The sequence below is a fragment of the Lagenorhynchus albirostris genome, chromosome 2 (assembly GCF_949774975.1).
Source record: "Lagenorhynchus albirostris chromosome 2, mLagAlb1.1, whole genome shotgun sequence".
NCBI lineage: Eukaryota > Metazoa > Chordata > Mammalia > Artiodactyla > Delphinidae > Lagenorhynchus > Lagenorhynchus albirostris.
The window spans coordinates 47,413,132-47,434,452 of record NC_083096.1 but is presented as its reverse complement, the minus strand read 5'-3'; the positions used below and the strand labels follow the sequence as shown (position 1 = coordinate 47,434,452).

The 21,321-nt window shown below is 37.2% G+C and overlaps 1 protein-coding gene across 2 annotated transcripts in view; it reads left to right on the top strand.

Annotated features, from left to right (window-relative positions):
• The window catches only part of DHX9 (DExH-box helicase 9), a 56,869-nt gene that overhangs the window by 20,608 nt on the left and 14,940 nt on the right, over nucleotides 1-21,321 (top strand). Inside the window, exons 1-11 of one of the 2 annotated variants that reach the window (XM_060131965.1) lie at nucleotides 1,262-1,379; nucleotides 2,224-2,270; nucleotides 3,796-3,932; nucleotides 4,218-4,307; nucleotides 4,413-4,574; nucleotides 4,713-4,790; nucleotides 5,324-5,515; nucleotides 13,507-13,648; nucleotides 14,093-14,175; nucleotides 18,316-18,472; nucleotides 20,585-20,685. In XM_060131965.1, coding sequence (XP_059987948.1) covers nucleotides 2,240-2,270; nucleotides 3,796-3,932; nucleotides 4,218-4,307; nucleotides 4,413-4,574; nucleotides 4,713-4,790; nucleotides 5,324-5,515; nucleotides 13,507-13,648; nucleotides 14,093-14,175; nucleotides 18,316-18,472; nucleotides 20,585-20,685 — 1,173 coding nt within the window. In that variant the 5' untranslated portion in view covers nucleotides 1,262-1,379; nucleotides 2,224-2,239. Of the gene's footprint in view, nucleotides 1-1,261; nucleotides 1,380-2,223; nucleotides 2,271-3,795; nucleotides 3,933-4,217; nucleotides 4,308-4,412; nucleotides 4,575-4,712; nucleotides 4,791-5,323; nucleotides 5,516-13,506; nucleotides 13,649-14,092; nucleotides 14,176-18,315; nucleotides 18,473-20,584; nucleotides 20,686-21,321 lie in introns of those variants that run through there. The other variant, XM_060131957.1, reaches the window with a different exon arrangement.

The following is a 21,321-nucleotide window of genomic DNA, read 5'->3' as shown; positions in this document are numbered from 1 at the left end:
GCAGTTTACCATGGTTTTCACTTAGGAGTGTGATTTTAGCTGTGTAAGAAGTTATGCAAAAATCTGCTGTTTGTGTTGCTAGACTTTTAGGTTCTCGTATGAATCTGAGAGGCAAAACTCGTAGCCACAAGTAGTGGTTTGTCCATAATTGACTTAAAAAATCAGCCAGAGGTAGTGAGTTTATTGTTCACTGTGGTATTAGAGGCAGTTATAATGTTTATTTCTTCAACGTATCAAGTTAGACACTTAAGTTTAGAGTGTTCAGAGGTAGATGGCATTGCATCTAGATCCAAAGTTCCCATCAGCTTGGAAAGTTGCCAGCTCTTCAGTCCTATTATTGAAGTTTTAAGGGCTTATTGTAAAGCTGAAGGAGAGCCTCAATCTTTGTATGTGAGTTAAATTAGCACACTTTTATTCTGTTAAATTTATAAAACTGAACATAAAGGGAGGAGGTTGTTCTAACAGTGACAGTATGTTTCTCAGCCTGCTTGCTGTTCTTCCTGAGAGCATTCCAGGGTGTAGTAATTATTACTCCCAGGAAGGCTCATATGGATTAGACTCTTCTGGGGGCACTATATTTTATTGGAAGGGAGGGAATGTTACAATGGAAATCTGGATGATTTAATTTGCTGTCCTTATATGAAATAAATTATTCAAAATACATCAAAAGTTTTTCCCTTGAAAATCAAAGGGTTCTTTGGTTGCATCTAGCAGCCCTAAAATAATTATAACTAACAAAAAACTTTGACACTGGTCAAAATGATGTTCAGAGCACGGTTCCCCCTGCTTCGCACTGTTTTGTTCAATCCTGAATTCTCAAATACTTAAATTTGACGTCAGACTTTTTTAAACCCTCAAAGATCATAAAGGAAAGATTCATTTGTTGATGATTTTTTAAAAAAATATTTTGTTTTTCTGCACTGATTGGGCTTAGTAGCAATTGGTGACTTTAAGAACAGTTAGATAATTTAAGTATGCCTCAAGCTTATTATAAACTTTTTTTTTTAAGTGTCTTATTGGCTTCTGATACAAAGTTGAAGAATTCAGGCTATGATGAGGAAGGCAGAGAAGTTGGGGGAGCTAGGACAGCATTGCTCTTTATATGTCCTTTATTTAAAGGCATAACAGACAGCAACACCAGAGGTCTGTGTTCATACACACATGTGCTGCTGCTTAGGCTGAACTAAGCAATCACATGGGAAGCTATTGTAAACTGATTTCTGGTGTTGCTGTTCCCCCTAGGTGGAGGAGAATGAGATTGAGTGCTGACTTTAAGCCTGGCTGAGAAACATACTGGCATCGGTGTCATTAATGAAAGGGTGGATGTTGTTCCCTTGAAAGCCAGTGGCCTTTGACCCCTGAAGCCGCTGTGCCTGAAGGTCAGTTCACATGAGGTATAGGAAGGAGTCTAACATTTATTTTTTTTCTAAAGTCTCACCTAACCTTTTATTCACAGCACAAACTCAAGGTTAGAATGTACATGAGTAGTGGAAGGGATCAGAAAGCATAGATTTCAAAGGGCATTTTTGCCCTTGTTAAAACCTAAATTTATTCCCTAGAATCTGCTAGCAATTATAGCTATAATTTTCAAAAATATTTTATTCTTCAGGACCTGATTTAAATAAAGTGTGATGTAAGTAAGCTAAATTTTTTGTTATCAAGGGCTGCTTCCAACTGCAGGCAGATATCAGACCCCCGCCTCAGGAACCACTGACATGTGCACAGTGGTTGTACACCCATGTGTATGTGTGCATACCTGCATATATTTAGCTTATCTTAGCAGATTGAAATCATTAGTGGGTGGCCCATGCAAAGGAATCTTAAAACAATCACAACTATAATTTAAGGGGTTTTAGGCCTATTTTATTTCTCGGCCTCAAGCTGAGTGGAAAATTCCTTTTCACTGAATGTATTCTAGCTATTAAGACTGCAACCTGTGAAATGAGAGTTAAAAGTAAGTAAATATAGAACCAAAAACCCTAACATTTTCTTTTCGTGAACAGTTGGTTCATCAACTTTGATTACAGCTGTCTCGTGCCATGTTGTGCATTATTTAAAGTTTATGTACTTCATTTGTTCTAGGATTGAACAGATATAAGTGTTTACAGTGGTTTTTTGCTTTGATTTGCCTAAGCAGTTGGAAAGCCTGCCTGATTGGGGAGTCCTGGATTTAATAATTTCTAAGAGTGAAATTTCTAACCTTGTTTATATATATTCTTACAGGAGCTTTATTGCAGAAATGACCATTTATATCAAGCAGCTGGGCAGAAGTAAGTGCTTCCCTGATACTCTGAGCCTTGTATAGTGGAGTAGTATTCGCTTTAAAGTCTTGAGCCACATATATGCAAGCTTTATTAATTTGATGGAGTCCATGATATAAGGTAGCATTTAGGGTATTTTAGAATATTAGAAGGCCCACTTTCCCATTTTTGCATGTGAAAAGAAAGATTGTGTTAGTTTACATTTCAAAGGGTAAGAGGTGGTAGGCTACTGAAGAATCTGCCACTGTCAAAGAATTTTAAAATTTTTTTTTATCTTTCTACATAAAAGATATAATTCCTTTGGGTAAGGCTAGCTAGGTGACATTTAGAAAGGAGTTAATCAGATGACAGGATTGGAGGCCTAAAAGTGAATGTGAGCATTTATAAGAGTCACGGAGTCAAGAAGAAAAGGTGAGAAGTTTACCCTGAGGAAGCACTTAAGGAATAGGTTGGGGTTATTCATAAAGGAAGTAGAAAGGCAAAGATATATTGCTTTTATTCTTAGTAAGTTTAAAGCAAGCAGTGTGTCATGCTTGAAAGTACGGAATAGCCCTGTGTACCTGGTTTTGTTACTAGCGAGTATTGTGACTTTGAATAAATCACACCTACATTGCTGGGACTCAATTTACTTCACTAAAAATTAGGAGAAATGGCTGAAGATTCTTTCCAGCTTGAGAATTCTGCAACTAACTCTGATGACTTAAATTTAGTATATCAAAGACTTCTAATAGAATCAAGCCTTTGAATGAATCACGAGGAGATGATGTTGAATTTTTTTATCCTAGACCTTAAAGATAAATTACTCTGTGTGAATGGGAGTTTATTTTAAACTTATTGGAACACAGCTACAGTCATTTGTTTATGTCAGGGAAGAGCAAACTTCTGTAAAAGTCCAGATAAATATTTTAAGCTTAGTGGGTCACATATATCACACATTATTTCTGTCTTATATTTATGACTCTTTAAAATTTTTACAACGTTTTTAGTTCCTGGGCCCATAGGTTCGTCAAACCCTGGTTTAAGTATTGTCAGTGAATGCTTTCACACTTGAGAGACAGAGCTGAGTAATTGTGACAGACGATGTGGCCTGCAAAGCCTAAAATATTTATTTTCTGACCCTTTATAGAAGAAGATTGGTGTCTCCTGGTCTAGGCACTTCGGGCCCATTTTCTTTCCTTTGATTTGCTTTTTGATCCTTTACTTTTCAGAAGTTAAACTCTCTTTTCTTCCCCTGTTTTAATGCCAAATGATGTTAATAATAACAACTTTGTTGAAATAGGTTATTTGCTTTGATAATGATTTTTATGTGTCTTAGTGTGTGCCTGTAATCAAGATGGTTGGCTACTTAGTTGATAAGCTGTTAAAGTATGGCTTTTGGTTAACAGTTAGAATGAAAAGGAACTTAGAACTCATAACGTACTCTGTATTTTAGGGCAGCTTTTGTACCTTACCTCCTAGTTGCTTATGTTGAGATGTTTTCTTTACTTAGACGATTTATCCTTCTGTCGTTGATAATCCTGACCTTAAATTATAGGGATTTTTGCACGCGAACATGGATCAAATAAAAAATTGGCAGCACAGTCCTGTGCGCTGTCACTTGTCAGACAACTCTACCACCTTGGAGTGATTGAAGCTTACTCTGGACTTACAAAGAAGAAAGAAGGAGAGACAGTGAGTCTTTAGACTTAGTAGCCCAAAGAGATATTGTAAGATTCAATTTAGCTTCTGTTTAATATTTGGCTAAAGAAGTTTGATAGTTCTGGGACTCTCGCCTCAAGAAATGGAAATGGCCCTACTAATCATCATTAAGTAATTCGTTCACGAGGGAACTGACTTGTTGGCTTTAGGACTATTGTAGACCTAATGTTGACTGCATACTCTTAACCCTACTGTAGTAGATTTGAGTAGTGTTTGTGTGTATGTTACATGATTTTCATGGCCATCCCTCTTCTGCAGGTGGAGCCTTACAAAGTTAACCTTTCTCAAGATTTGGAGCATCAGCTGCAGAACATCATTCAAGAGCTAAATCTTGAGATCGTGCCCCTAGTAAGCATACAGCTATTTAGTTTACCTTTGTATTGTACTTCTCTAGTCAGACAAACAACTAGTATTGTTTTTTGGTTTTGTTTTGTTTTCTGTTATTTTTAATAGCCTGATGATCCTTCTGTGCCTGTTGTACTCAACCTTGGCAAATTGGCTCATTTTGAGCCATCTCAGCGGCAGAACCAAGTGGGCGTGGTTCCTTGGTCACCTCCACAATCCAACTGGAATCCTTGGACTAGTAGCAACATTGATGAGGGGCCCCTGGCTTACGTGAGTGCAACATTATTTTTGAGATCAGACTCTCGTGTTTTACTTTTGAATATATTTCATTAGGATATCTAGATAAAAAATGATTCATTTTGAAGCTGAATTACGCTTTTGTGTGATTGTTGCCTTCTCATTTTACAGGCTACTCCAGAACAAATAAGCATGGACCTCAAGAGTGAATTAATGTATCAGCTGGAACAGGATCATGATTTGCAAGCAGTAAGTCTGTGAAGTATTTAGACATAAGGTGCTCGCAGTCTCAGAACTTTCTAGGTATGGGCAGAAGGACAGCGAATAATGTTTTTGCCCTTTCTAGTAAGGTAGATCAAAGATACTAACCTAACTGCTAATCCTAGTTACCTCTGAGGGTAGTTGTGAGTTAAGGGCCTGTGATTCTTAAAGTGGAAGATGTGGGATAATAACTTTTTTTTTGGTAGTTTTTTGGTATTTTCTGAATGAAACAACTTAAAATGTTAGAAGAAAGGGAATGTATATGTAATATCTAGGGAGAAAAGGAGGAAAATAAGGGTGTGGATAAGGCCAAAAGATAGATTCTTCAGAAATTTAATGGAAAGAGACCGTTCAACTAGAGGTATAAATATATACATTCTTTTATGAAAAAGTATATTTTGAATATGCAGCCAGTGGAAAGGAATAACTTTTTATAGAGATGGCAGATTTTTTTAGAATTAAGATAGTTGTTTCTAATATGTATATTGGTAGAAATTTAAGGTGTAACTTTTCTAATACAGATCTTACAGGAGAGAGAGTTACTGCCTGTGAAGAAATTTGAAAGTGAAATCCTGGAAGAAATTAGTCAAAATCCAGTTGTTATTATCCGAGGCGCTACTGGATGTGGTAAAACCACACAAGTTCCCCAGTTTATTCTAGATGACTTTATCCAGAATGACCGAGCAGCAGAGTGTAATATTGTAGTAACTCAGGTAAGTAGCAAGCCAGCTTACGAGGTGTGTGCCTGGTGTGGATAGGGTTTGAGAGGTGGAAACACCTAGAAGCCTGACCATTCCTAATTCTTTGATCAACTCCCCTTTGTAGTGACAAATTCTGAAAGTGGTAGAGTGTTAGGCCCTTTTAAATTAAAAAAAGAAAAAGGCGTGAAAGGAATTTAAGTCTGTGTTAATCTCCAGTATAACTCACGGATAAGTTAAACTGAACCATGTGAAGGATTCTTTTTGTCTGGGCTAGAGGGAGTCTTTGGGCCTAGAATTGAACAAAACAGAGTACTTTCTCCTTAAGTTTACATCCAAACCTTGGTTCTCTTTATCTTATCACCTCAATGTTCAATAAAAACCAGTCAGAGCAAGAGTAAACAAGATAGAAAAAGATAGAAAAACAGATAAATGGTTGGCTTTAGCTGAATGCTTACTATACACCAGCTTCTGTTTTGTTTGTTTATTTGTTTGTTTTAACATCTTTATTGGAGTATAATTGCTTTACAATGGTGTGTTAGTTTCTGCTTTATAACAAAGTGAATCAGTTATACATATACATATGTTCTCATATCTCTTCCCTCTTGCGTCTCCCTTCCTTCCACCCTCCCTAACCCACCCCTCCAGGCGGTCACAAACCACCGAGCTGCTCTCCCTGTGCTATACGGCTACTTCCCACTAGCTATCTATTTTACGTTTGGTAGTGTATATATGTCCATGCCACTCTCTCACTTTGTCACAGCTTACCCTTCCCCTCCCCACATCCTCAAGTCCATGCTCTAGTAGGTCTGTGTCTTTATTCCCGTCTTACCCCTAGGATCTTCATGACCTTTTTTTTTTCTTAGATTCCATATATATGTGTTAGCATACGGTATTTGTTTTTCTCTTTCTGACTTATTTCAGTCTGTATGACAGACTCTAGGTCCATCCACCTCACTACAAATAACAATTTCGTGTCTTTTTATGGCTGAGTAATATTCCATTGTATATATGTGCCACATCTTCTTTATCCGTTGATCTGTTGATGGACACTTAGGTTGCTTCCATGTCCTGGCTATTGTAAATAGAGCTGCAGTGAACATTGTGGTACATGACTCTTTTTGAATTATGGTTTTCTCAGGGTATATGCCCATTAGTGGGATTGCTGGGTCGTATGGTAGTTCTATCCAGCTTCTGTTTTAAACAGTTGATATTTTTTTTTAACTCATTTAAAGTTTATGACGCTAAGATGTAAGTACTATATTATTTAATATTTCTCTTTTAGTAACTTAAGGCACAAAGAGATTTAAAATTGTCCAAGGTTAACACAGGAAGTTGTTGAAACTAGGATTCATAACCAAACAGTTGGCCTTCAGTATTCCCCCTTTTGACTGCTACATCCTGTTGTTACCTTGCTAGCAGTAAGCAGTGCCTGCAAGTTTGTTGCAGTGCTTAGGCAAGAGCAGTCTTCTTAGGTTAAAGCGGTTCCTGTCAGCTCTAACCCTGTACTTCTGGCACTTGAAAGGAGAGCATTGCAAGTAGCCAGATACTACCTCTCAGGCTAGCTCAGACCTTGACTTAGGGATTCTTAACCTGGGAAGCTTAATTGATACTCAGGGTAGAGTCATGAATCTTGAAATAGCAAAAGATGTTTGTACACATGCATTTATGTGGACATGTATAAACCATATTTTTTTAACATGTCTGAAATGAAGTATATCTTAAAATTGGCCTCTGTATTTTATAGGAGAGTTGGGTTTGGCGGGGCCTTTAAAAGATGACTGAAGGAATGCATTTAAAATGGATGATATTATAAGCTTGAAAAAAATATGATAGGTCTCCATTTTTCTGGGATAGGACCCTTAGCTTTCTTCTTCTCAAAATGTTCTTTGATTGCCCTTCTCACTCCCAAAACTGGTTATGATTTCTTTGCCTCACAGCAGAAGTTCCAACCTCAAGTACATCAATATAATATACTTGCTCTTAATGCTTATCTGATTTTTCAGGAGGTGTATTGTTCAGGAGGGCGCCATTTTACAGAAGAACTTTGAGCTCTGCTCTGCCCTCCTTCCTTACTACCACTCTCCATTTTTAAATTCAAAACAATTCAGCCATATACACAGAAATGCTGAATTCACCAAATGAGCTGAACACCTATGGTCTCACTCAGAAGTTGTTTGCATGTCATGAGTATGAAAAAAACTAACTCCCGCCCAAGTGAGAAGTGATTTTTTTTCGCCTGCTGTCTGACATCAAATCCAAATGGTTCCAGACAAAAATGGCTTCTGTTTGTTCCAGACAAAAATAGTTTTTGTACTGTGGTCTTCAACTTTGTATAATTTGCTTACTAACTTGTGTCCCTTCCCAAATAATTTGGACATTTCTGGTGGTTTCATCTGTAAAATGAACAGATTTCTATACGTAGGCTGTAACAAACGTACTTCTTTTGCGTATAAAACAACTTTCACTTATCCACTAGTTCTTTATTTATATTGCTTCATAAAGTGATAGATTTATGAAATTGAAAGATACTTCACAGAATTATTCCATCTTTCTACTCAGGGTGGAATGTTTATAATAGATGGTCACCTTACTTCTGCTTGAAAATTTCCAGTTGTGTGGAGATGTAGCCTGTGTCTTCTGATTTTGGACAAATGACTGACCTGTCACATGAAATCGACATTCTGTGGCTTCCATCTTTTTGTCCTAGTGCTTGTCCCCAAATCAGTCTCTGATTTCTCATACCTATAGTAAGTCTTCAAAAGTTTGTATAGTGTCCTAGTATATCTCCTTTGTTTTATAAACAACTGTAGTTTAGCCAGGAAGATAGAGTCTAAGGTTGTTAAGCACATTCGAAGCATCAGCATCCTACCTGAGAAGGTAGGCCTGAACATACTGATTGGTCATTGTAGAATACAGTTCTTAATAATTGTGGTATTATATAGTACTTCTGTTAAGGCAGTCTGAGACAGCATTAATAATTTTTGTAGTAATATCACTGTTGTATCATCTTTTGATTTATTTATTCATTCATTCATTTATGGCTGCGTTGGGTCTTCGTTGCTGCCTGTGTGGGTTTTCTCTAGTTGCGGCGAGCGGGGGCTACTCTTCATTGCAGTGTGCGGGCTTCTTATTGTGGTGTCTTTTGTTGCGAAACGTGGGCTCTAGGTGCGCGGGCTTCAGAAGTTGTGGCACACGGAGTCAGTCGTTGTGGCTTGCGGGCTCTAGAGTACAGGCTCGGTAGTTGTGGCGCGCAGGCTTAGTTGCTCCACAGCATGTGGGATCTTCCTGGACCAGAGCTCGAACCCGTGTCCCCTGCATTGGCAGGCAGATTCTTAACCACTGCACCACAAGGGAAGCCCTCATTTTTCCTTTTTCCTCCACTTGCAGTCATATATAGGAAACCACATGAAGTCATTACCTAAGTTTTTTATGTGCTTGGTTAAATGTGTTATTTCAAGTCATAGAGCACAAGTTGAGAGATATTATGAACTAGAATAAAATAGAATGAGTAGCTCAAACCTTAACTCATAACCTTACCACCAGCTTTAGTGTAAATTCTATACCAAACTCACTGTATCCTTTTTGTGCCTTCAGGCTATTCATACTCAAGCCACTTAAAACTTAGGGTGTGAGTGTGCAACAATTGAAAATAGGAAATAGTTATTTTCTGACCTTAAAGATGTTGAGAGAGGTGAATTAAAATTGCTAGGATGTTGGGCTTCCCTGGTGGCGCAGTGGTTGAGAGTCCGCCTGCCGATGCAGGGGACACGGGTTCGTGCCCCGGTCTGGGAGAATCCCACATGCCGTGGAGTGGCTGCGCCCGTGAGCCATGTCCGCTGAGCCTGTGCGTCCGGAGCCTGTGCTCCGCAACGGGAGAGGCTATAACAGTGAGAGGCCCGCGCACCGCAAAAGAAAAAAAAAAATTGCTAGGATGCAAATCAAGTATGTTAAATTAACATCTGTGAATATTTTGGCAGTCCTGCACGTACCCCAAGGTACCATCATTTCAGGATACAGCTGTCTGTCATGTAAAATAAACTCAGAAGTTAGAAAATAGAGAAAGTGGAGTCTGGTATATTTTGTGATATCTGATGCCTTAGAAATCTTGTATTTTATTGCAGCCTAGGTTTATTACCATGTATTTAAATACCCAGATGAGAAATAGGGGTGCAAAGTTCTGAAAGCAGTACTCTTTCAGTTACAGATTGCTAAGAAGAGAAATTACAGTTCTGGATAAATGTCAAGAGGGGTATAAAGGATGCAGATTTTGAATACTGCAAAAGAACACTTTGAGACAGGCCTTTAGCTGCTTGTGGTATGGAAAGTTTTACCGGTAATATTAGCTGTTTTAATTAATTAAAGTGAACATAGAATTGTGAAGAAGAGGTAATCACTTAGAACTAACTACTGCTATGGCTGGTCTCCAGGCAAGAGTAATAAGATTGTACAGAGCAAATGAGAGCAGATAAATACGCAGTGAAAATGTAAAGAAAAGCTCATATGCTGGAGGATAATTTGAAGTATTCTGTTGGAATGACTTAACATTATCCCTTGCTTTCATCACCACTACTTTTTACTAGTCTCACTTAAATGGGTTATTCTGTTACTTAATCCAAATACAACATAAAATTATAACAAGAGGCAGAATAATTGGGAAAAGGCTTAGTTGGAAGTAAAGAAAATTTGTATTACATCTGAAGTCATGTATATGAATTTAGGCAAAATACCTTTACCTGTGAACTTGTGTTTTTATCTATTAGAACGGGAAAAAAATCTCATTGTTATTCTGAAGCACAAATAAAATAGTACATGCAGTCATGGTTTTTACTGTTGTTACACAGATGTTAATTATGATTGTTCTGGGGGGTCTCTGTAGTCTTGAATCTTTATATTTATTTATAGAATATAGAATATTTCTATATACTATAGAATATTTAACAGAGGATAAGTTAAACCATATGTGGAAAGGTAGTTCTGTGGGTGTAGAAAGAAGGTGAACCTTGCTTTGTATTTATTCATTGTAGGACAGTATGTAAAACAGTTATTGAATATCCAAGGGAAAAGAGAGAAAATATTCAGGGGATAAATAGAGCAACCTATTTATAGGTTATCAGGTAGCACGCAGTCTGAGAAGTGTTTAAACATTAATAGTCTTTTACATTAAGCATTGTTCTCCCACACAAAATGCGTATCCTGCGGATATTTATAATGAGCTAAGAATTATACTGAGAATAAGATTTTATTTTTAGTTTCTTTTTTCTGACTCTAAAAGTATTATATACCCATTGGGGAAAAAATTAGAAAATAAAGTAAATTTTAAAAGAAACCAAAGCCCATGCAGAATCCCACCATCCAGAAGTAATCATTTTTACTTTTGGCCTTTATGCTTTCAGACTTCATGTACATATACTGTATGTACACCATCCTAACTTGTCCCCTTTATGTAACAGCACACCTGCTATTAAAGCAACAGAATAATTTTCTAATGACTTCATAATTTTCCATTTTATGCATATACGTTTATTTTATTCTTAAATGATGGAGATACTTTAAGATTGTTTCTAATATTTTGATATTTATGTATGCTGGGATGAATATACTTGTACATACATTTTATACTCTCATTGGATTATTTCATTGGAATAAATTCCTAGACCTGGAATTGTTGGGTCAAAGGGTATGCATATTTAAGTTTTATGCATTTTGCCATACTCCCCTCAGGAAGAATCATACTGATTTCCAGTTGGATCAGTTATGAATAAAAGAAGGACTTCTCTTTTTAATATGTATTTTAAATGTTTATTTTGAAGTTAGGGCTGTTGAAATTGGAAGGCGGTAAGTTAGAGAAGCATACAAAACATGGAAAGGAGATTGTAGGGTCATTTGTTTCTTTGCTGTTTGAATAGTCATCTTGATATTGATGTTTTCTACTTTTACTCAAGGAAATTTGGCCAGTAGGGCTTCTGAAGATGGTTGTTTTAGCACTTCTTATGTTAATTTGTAACAGCCTCTGTCGTGGATGTCTTGGGAGGTGAGGACTGTATCCATATTCACTTTAAAAGGCTGGAAACTACAAAGGTGATTGACCTGAAAGTAGCCTCAAGCTGGTAAAAGCAATCCTTGAGTATCCAGTAGCATAGAAATACACCTCAGAAGAGTCCAATATCCTAACTGAGTTGAAGTTTTTCCAGAAGCCAGCTATTTAGTAGAAATGTTGAAAACTATAGGAAAGACAAAAGGAGAGAAAAGCGATAATAGTGTTGAGCATTTACCTATTCTTTGTAGAATGCAAAGAACTTCTTGAAAATGCCCAAAAACTTTGTATTTTATACCTTCAGTGGAATATCATCTTCACATTCCCTGACATAAGTATATAGCAGAATGCTTCTCTTTATGGACAAATGCATAACTCAGTCCTTCATGTAACACTTTTATTCAGAGTTAGTGAGGTGCAGAGAACTGGTTGGCAATGGTCATTAAAAGCTAGCATTGTTCAGCGAAACAAGGCACATAAACCAGAAAGAATATAAGCTCAGGAAAATGTACAGTATGTTCGAGATGGCATCTTTTAATCCCTTACCTTGCTGGACAGGGTAAATATGAACTAGGTGATTGTACACTTCACCTGTATGTGTTACTAGCCACATACCATAAGAGACTCTTGTGTTAGGGGATATAGAAATTAATATATCGTGTTTTATATTAATTCAAAGGATGTTGAGGGCTTCCCTGGTGGCGCAGTGGTTGAGAGTCCACCTGCTGATGCAGGGGACACGGGTTCGTGCCCCGGTCCGGGAAGATCCCACATGCCACGGAGCGGCTGGGCCCGCGAGCCATGGCCGCTGAGCCTGCGCGTCCGGAGCCTGTGTTCCACAGCGGGAGAGGCCACAACAGTGAGACGCCCGCGTACTGCAAAAAAAAGGATGTTGATAGCTCTAGTGAAGCTACTGGTTTTTTGGTTTGGGGGTTTTTTTGGTTTGGTTGGTTTTTGTTTTTTAAGATGGTATTAGCCTCTGATTTCCTAAATGGTCATGTCATATAACCTGGGGTATAATCACATAGGTACTTAACTAAATATGGAACTCGGAAAAAACTTTCTCAGTCTAGGAACTAAAATACAGTCTATCATCAGGAACTTTTTGACAAAGTCAAATACAAGGCAACCTGGAAGCATTTAGTCTAAATCTGCATGTACCTCCATAGCTATACATTCAGGATATCATAATAGCCATGGTATCCACCAAGTAAATGCTGTTTTGTGTACTTAGAAGACAGGGGACACTTTGGAAGTTTTCATAAAAGTTAAGGTCCAACACTTAAAATTTTAACCCATAATTGTCCTTCGGGTTCAGCATATTTATTGCTAACAGCATGTATATTGCTGGAAAAGGTAATATACACTCAGTTTTCCCAGCTACATAAGCTCATCAAAACGAGGAGTGATTTCATTGAGGTGTTTTTTTAATCTCTAGCACCTTTTGTGGCACGTGATATCAATACAGATAAGCTATGACTGCTTTATGAGTTAATAAGTGAATGAATCGTAGATATGGCAAAGGAGGTTGTTCACCTTCCTAATAACCCGTACATCTCAGTTAAATAGTTCTTTAAACACAGTGCAGTGTGCCTGCACTGTGGTAGGAAGTTATAAGAACAAGCTCTCCACGTGTGACCTGTCTGCTTCCCTACTGGAAAATCACTTGATACCATTTAAGAGTTAGGGCCAATGGTGAAGAAATTTTATTTTCTATAAAACCTTGGAATCACTTTATATACAAAATGAAAAACAGCTTTTTTAACTGTCTACAATAGAATTAAGTGGTATTTTTTTTGTTTCTTTAATAAACTTTGGAGCTTCCTAAATGTTATCACTACTATTATTGTTTCTGTTGATTACTGAGCTGGCAGTGGGTCAGATTTACGACAGGGATTTAATAACCCTAGTAAACAAGTGTAACTAATTTTGTATCTTCTAAATCACTTTTTTTTTTGTCTTGTCTCAGCCCAGGAGAATCAGTGCAGTTTCTGTGGCAGAGCGAGTTGCATATGAGAGAGGAGAAGAGCCTGGAAAAAGTTGTGGCTATAGTGTTCGATTTGAGTCTATACTTCCCCGCCCTCATGCCAGTATAATGTTTTGTACTGTGGGTCAGTAATCTGTTTTATTTTGGCCTTTCACTTGGGGTTTACGTTGTGTTTGTGAAGAAAACTTGATAATAGCACAGAATGACTGGAAATAATAAATCAAGAACCCAGTTTCAGAATTCTTGTTTAAATAGAACTTTTGGCAATTTTTTTCTTCATGGAGGGTGTTATGTACCTGCTGGCTGTTGTAGTGCAGAGCAAATGAAATCAGCTTAGGTTGTTGGAACTGTTAAATATGTTTTCATTAGACAAATGTGTTACAGACTACATGATCACTTCTTTAATAATTTAAATATACCAATGATTATTTATTTCCTAAAACGCTGGGGTTATAGTAGTTGAAGCATAGTTGATTGTCTAGAAATCGGTTTCTTTGCACTTTTCCTTACCTCCCTACTTTAAACATAGAAACTCATCTCCAGTGTTTACTCTGATTTTCTTTTCAAGGTGTACTCCTAAGAAAATTAGAAGCAGGCATTCGAGGAATCAGTCATGTAATTGTAGATGAAATACATGAAAGAGACATAAATGTAAGTAACTTGAGAGTGATGGTAAGGTACCAGCGCTAAAATTCTGAATAAAGAGAAATGAAGTAGAATGTCTTTATTTTATTTCCATTTTCCCATAGCTTACAACTTCTATCAAAATTATGAACTTCAGTCACTAAGATATTGGACACCTTTTTTAGCAAAGCCATTAAACCCTTTTTTCCCTTTGTTAAAGCACAGAGTTCTAAAAGTAAAGACCTCTTCTTATTGTAAAGTAAGTATTATTGCAGTGATCATTAAGTTAGCATAATTCAGCAACTGAACTAATGATTTATCACTGAATAGCTGATGGAATTTTAATAACCAGTTTTTCTTTGAATTGAAAATTTATCTGTGATAAACTTCACATTGTTTTCCCCCTGCCACCTGGCTTGTGGGATCTTAGTTCCCTGACCAGGGATCAAACCCGGGCCCATGGCAGTGAAAGCGCCGAGTCCAAACCACTGTACAGCCAGGGAATTTCCACAGTTTTAAATTTAATATAGTTAATGGTGTGTTTTCGGATGTTTGCAGCTTTAGTCTTTTCCAACATTAATGATAATCATGCCAGAAATAAGAAAAAACTAGAATTTTTTTCACACCCTATCCTCTTTTTTTTTTCACCCTATCCTCTTTTGGTCCTTGGCAAAACTTGTATAGAATTAACTTATTATACAATTGTATAATTCAGAGATTGATACCATAAATCAGTGACTTGTTTTTATGGCACTGTTTTACATATCCACACGAAGGTATTAGTGGGTGGACAGTATGTCATTCAGACTGTTTCCAAGCTACTGTTACTTAAAACATTCATTGGAGCTCATCCTCTTTAGAAAATAATTCCATAGCCGTTGTTGTTCATCATACTTAGTTTTAGCAAAATTTTGATCTTTATGGTTGAGCTAAAGCAAGTAAGAAAGTTTGCATGGTCTTTCAGATGACCTTTTTAAATCAAATCTGTTCCGTAGGATAAAATTTTTGCTGCTTTTGTCATTCAGAATCTTTTGAAAACTAATGTTTTCCCCCCCAATTAACTTAATCCTAATAAATGTTTCAGTATTTTCTTTACTAGCATGGTAACATACCAATGTTCTTAGAGTTTAAATTATTCCAGGTCACACTAGAAACATCATGGATCATCATTACTAGTTTCCCCCAAAATAAGTGGCTTTGGTCAACTTTTCTTGAAAGATTGTCTATATTAATGTATTATTCACAGTAAAAATGGAAAAACACCTTTGCAGAAACATATGTTCTTTTTCAGATGAACCTTATCTAAACGTCACTTTACGGGGAAAACCCAAGAGAACTTAAAAGACCAATTATTAGAAATAATAGGGGACTTCCCTGGCGGTCCAGTGGTTGGGACTCTGCACTTCCACTGCAGGGGGCACGGGTTCAATCCCTGGTCGGGGAATAAGGATCCCACATGCCGCACGGCCGAAAAAAAGAGAAACACTTAGCAATATGGCTGGGAGAAAAAGTTAATATACAAAAGTCTGTTGCATTGTGTACATTACAAACAGCTAGAAAACAACTAAAGATACCACTGCGCTAGTCAGAATGTCAAACACCTAAGACTAAGTCCAACAAAAAGATATGCAGAACCTATACAGGAAAAATAAAACTTCATTACAAGACATTAGAAAAGACCAGATTGTGTTCACGGCCAATATAATATAGATGTCAGTTTGCCTGAAGTTGATCCACATCTGAATGCAATTCTAATCCATTCCCAGTAGGTTTTGTTAATAGGCTGATTATAAATACCTATAGGGAAGATTTATGGCCAAAAATAACAAGGACTCCTGTAGAAGAGCAGAATGAAGGGTCTTGCTTTACAGATCTCAGAACTTAATTTGAACCTATAATAATTAGTATAGTAGATGAGATGACAGTTTGACCAACAACAATACAGAGTGTAGAAACAGATTGTGTGTTGCATGCAGCTTTGGTATAATAGAGTGAGTGACAGATGGCATGTCAGATCAGTGGAAAGGGAATGGACTGTTCAGTAAATGGAGCTGGAAACAGTTGGTCATCCATAAGGAAATACTTGAACTTGGATCCTTACCTTATAACCAGATACAGAAATCAGCTCCAGATAAGGACTTAAATGCCAAAGCAGTTTTAAAACTCTTGAGTAGAATATATAAGTAGACATCTAGACAGCACTATCCAGTAGAAATATAATGTGGCCTACACATGCAGTTTTTAATTTTCTAGCATCATATTTTAAAAGGTGAAAAAAACAGGTAAAATTAACTCAGTATATTTTCATCATGTAGTCAATATAAAAAATATATTGACTTTTTTTTGCGGGTTTTTTTCATATTAAGTCTTCAAAATCTGTATGTGTATTTTACACTTAGAACACATCTCAGTTTAGACCAGGCACATTTTATGTGCTCAGTAGCCACAACTATATTGGGCAACATAGTTCTATACTTTCTGGAAGAATTTCTTAGAACATGAAATGCATTAACCATGAAACAAAAGACTGAGGTATTCATCTATATTAAGATTAAGATCGTGTATTCATTCGAAGGATACTTTAAGGAAAACCACAAGCTAGAAGATTCCAATATAGCCAACAAAGGATTAGTATAGAAAATATAAACACCTCCTACAAATCAGTAAGCAAAGTACAGATGACTCAGTAGAAAAACAAGGAAATAGGCATTTTACAAAGAGGAATGATATTTGGCTAGTACATATGATGGGGTGTTCAGTCTCATTGGCAAATAGGAAAGTGCACACCAAGACCATAATAAGGTACATCTACTTTATATCCATTTGGTTAATAAAATTTTAAGTGATGATGCCAAGTATTGGAGAATATAAATATCAGCAGGATCTCTTATCCATTGCTCATAGTGGTTTATGAAATGGTGGAATGCCTTAGGAAACAGTTGAGCATTATCTGCAAAAGTTCAACGTTTACACATCCTATGAGTGCAGTTCCATACCTACACTTACCCACAGAAACTTGGCGAATGTACTGTAGGAGACATGAACTAGGATGTTCAGAGTAGCAAATGTTTGTAAGAGTAAAATCCCGGAAACAACCCACATACTTGCAGTAGTTACCACCAGAAATCTACTGGTGAATTAATGGGTACATACACACAGTGGGATATTTAAATAGTCATCAGAAAGAATAACTCTGGTGATTCACACGTGGGTGAGTCTTAGCATCGCTATAGGATGTGAAAAAGGAAATCCCTAAAGATTACATAAAATATCATACCTTCTCATAAAGTTAAGAATAGGTAAATCAGGGCTTCCCTGGTGGCGCAGTGGTTGGGGGTCTGCCTGCCAATGCAGGGGACGTGGGTTTGTGCCCCGGTCCGGGAAGATCCCACATGCCGCGCAGCCTGCGCATCCGGAGCCTGTGCTCCGCAACGGGAGAGGCCACAACAGTGAGAGGCCCGCATACCGCAAAAAAAAAAAAAGAATAGAATAGGTAAATCTTAAAATATATGTATGCATGCATATATATGTATGTATGTCTAGTTAGATATGCATATAGATCAGAGGAAAGGTATATGAAAAGGACTAAAAAGATTCAGGATGGTGGATTTCTCTATTTGGGGAGACAGAGTGATGGACTTGAAGACCCCATAGCTAGAGAAAGGTTTTATTAGAGTTCTAGCTTTCATGTTGTTGTTTGGTGGGTTGATGGAAACTTTACATTATTAAATAATAAATGTCTCGACCATTTTGTTTGAATGGACTAAATATAGCCTTTTCAGCATTTGTAAGATTCACTTTACAGGTGATTGGAAAACTGATTTTTGGCACATCATGGCTTTCCCCTTTTCTCTAGTAGTTTGTGCAACTGAAAATATAAATTTCACTGAAAATTTCCTCTCGTTAATGTTTTTTTTTTCTCTTCCCTTCCCTTCCCCTACCCTAGTAGCGCTCATTTCTAATTCCCACGAGTACGCTACAACTGTTCTTAAAAATACTGTTACCGTATCCCACTGTAATCCTTCATCTTACTTCTACAAGCCGCCCAAGAAACTGAATTTCACTGATACCTTGTGGCTTATTAACACAAGAAATCTTTTAGCTGTACCTTGTGAGCAAGGACTTTTCAATGCATTTATTTTTCCATTTGTGTTTGTGTTTTAATAGACTGACTTCCTTTTGGTAGTGTTGCGTGATGTCGTTCAGGCATATCCTGAAGTTCGCATTGTTCTCATGTCTGCTACTATTGATACGAGCATGTTCTGTGAATATTTCTTCAGTTGCCCAATCATTGAAGTTTATGGGAGGACTTACCCAGTCCAAGGTAAATATCGTGGGGGTGGGATGGGAGGGTGAACATTTTTTGTAGTGTGGATTTTCTTAATCCTAGAGATTGGAGTAATAGTTTAAAGGATATTTAAAATAAAATCCAAATCAGGGTATCAAATGCATCATAGCGTTCTTGGGGTTTTAGTCAAGGAGTAGTGAGTTTCGTTTACAACTTGAGGAGTTTGCATATCCAGTGAATTTCCTGTCCTTACAGCTAAAGTTAACTTGTAAGATTTTACAGTCGAGTGTAAATTAATATGCCTATAGATGTTCATGGGAAATAACTGTTAAAAGTTTAAGCAGCCAGGGTCAAATTAACTAGAGAATCAATCTTTCCTAGAGCCAGAGCAGGCAGATTTTGAAGTGAGATTAAGATGAGAGTTTCAAGGTCAAATATTTCTGATTGTTAAGAGTTTATTTAGAAGATTTTGTCATTACCATTTTCTAGAATAGTCATCTAGTAGCTTGGTTTTAAAAATTACAGCGCAGTTTAATTGAGGGCACGAAAATAAGCTAAAAATTTTTCAGTGTACATATGAAATGATGAATGGCTACGTCAGGATGCTAACTTGAAATTCAGAAGGTGAGGGTAGCTCTGAAATAAAAGTCAGTGCGCTCATATCTCACGAGGGTTAATAATGGTTAATAATGCTGCAACTGCTTTGCATGCGTACTGGCGTTGAAAAAATAATTAAATGGATGACAGATGGTGGGAACCAGGTTTACTGCTGGAGTGGGAGGTTACAGGTAAGTATGAGGGAAGGCTTGAGTGAACCCTGTGGTACTGGATTACAATTGGAGACATTAGTGAGAACTCGTGTTTAGATAGAAATGGATAGATACAAAACTAAATATACATGTGTATGGACCCATGGATTAGCATACATAGATATATTTTCTAGCTCTGTCTGCTGAGCAGGCCTAGAAGTAATGACATCCCAGTAGCAAGGATCATGTTTCCAACACCCAGATCATGTTTCCAATACCATTCTCCAGTTAAAGGAACCAGATGCCCTTGAAGAAATGACTGATTCTGAAGTTGAGGCAGGGAATATACAAGATGAGCCTGAAACATCTTATAGTGACAGAAAGTAAGGAAGTGCTTTAAAAAAATAAAAAAACAGTGAAGGGGACAAAGGGACATAGGAGTCAACATGAAAGCTCTCAGTGCCCAAAAATGGAATAGTTGGAACAAAAAAGTAGAAAACGTAGTATTGGATTATAACCTAAAGTATAGAATAGATACCCATGAATTTATATGGTGGTTGAATAAATAAGTGGGTAATAAAGACAAAGGTGTCATATGGAAGAACTAGAAAAAAATTACGTAGATACTCTCTCTTAGCAAAGTGATGCTTAACTCCTTCAGTGTGTGCTGTGCTTAATGAATTGCTTCCAAAGAGTAGAGTATTGAAAGGGGGAAACGAGTCACTCAGCGATGGAGTTAACTTGGCAAACACTACCTCAGGTTGATCCAGTTTAATGTCATCAGTGATGAGTCATGTTGATAGTATGTACCTTTGATATAATGAGATGAGAATGGTACTTTAGGGCTCTAAGGCTATAGAGGGGGAAGTGTTTAGATTATGAGATACTTCTGAAACACTTCTGGAACACTTCAAAGAACCTCAGGAGCATAATTGATCAGTAGATGTTCCAACCTTCGCATTGAAGTCCTTTTTTAAGAGTAATAACTAAAAGGAACCCATTTTTACCTGTACATCCTGATAGAGGAAGGATGGACTATGGTATATTATTGTATTGATAGTAATTTTTCTCTATATATAACACCCACACTGGGAGTATACAACATAGAGCACAATATGCATTCCATGAATGTTTGATTGAATATTGTGTATAGCGGATACCCTGACTGGCTTTGTGGGAACATGTATAAGAGATACCTCACCCTCCTCCAAGGTTCAAGAGATGGAAACACTGAGTTTGATTGGAAAAAGAGTTTATTGACACTGAAGTTTCTTGGCAGTTGTGAAGAATCAGATGGAAGGGTATGAAGTAGTTTTGAATTATGAATTAGAAAATGAGTTTTAAAGACTGCTCCGTTCTGCAAGTTGATAGTACTTACCTGACTGCATTGTCCTGCCAGAATATTTTCTGGAAGACTGTATTCAGATGACCCACTTCATTCCTCCACCAAAGGACAAGAAGAAGAAGGATAAGGATGATGATAGTGGTGAAGATGATGATGTAAGTGAATTTCATGAAGAATTTTCATTGTGGGCAAAATTGTTATTGCAGGGAATGATTTTAGTAAAAACATGCAATGAGTTAGCATTACAAAAAACTTCTAAAAATTGACTGTAATGTCTATCTTTGAATTAATTGATATATTTCACTCCAAAGAATTCCATGTTCAGTGAAAAGCGCTTTTCATACCATGAGTTAAATCATCTCTGGCATAAAGGTTAAAAAAAAGAGAAAGGAGTAAGATATTTAATAACTCCCATTTTGTAAGGCTTTGCTGCTCAGAGTGTTTTCCATGAGCCACAGCACCTGGGAAACTGGAAGAGAGGTGGAATCTTGTGCCCCACCCCAGATCTCCTAAATCAGAATCCACACTTTAACGAGACCTTCGGGTGACCCATATGTACAATAAAGTTTAAGCAATAGCAGCTACAGTCCTAGGTTACAGAGACTGTATGGTAATGACATTAGCAGATGGAGAGAGTATTAAAGTGGGGGATGATGAGGGATTTCCTAAGAAACAGGAAAGAAAAGTGACACTTATTTCGTAGTGCTTCAGAGTTGGACCAGTGATATTTAAAAATGCATCTTGAATCTGGAAACATGAACAGAATGAACGCTACAAGGCAGCCAGCAATG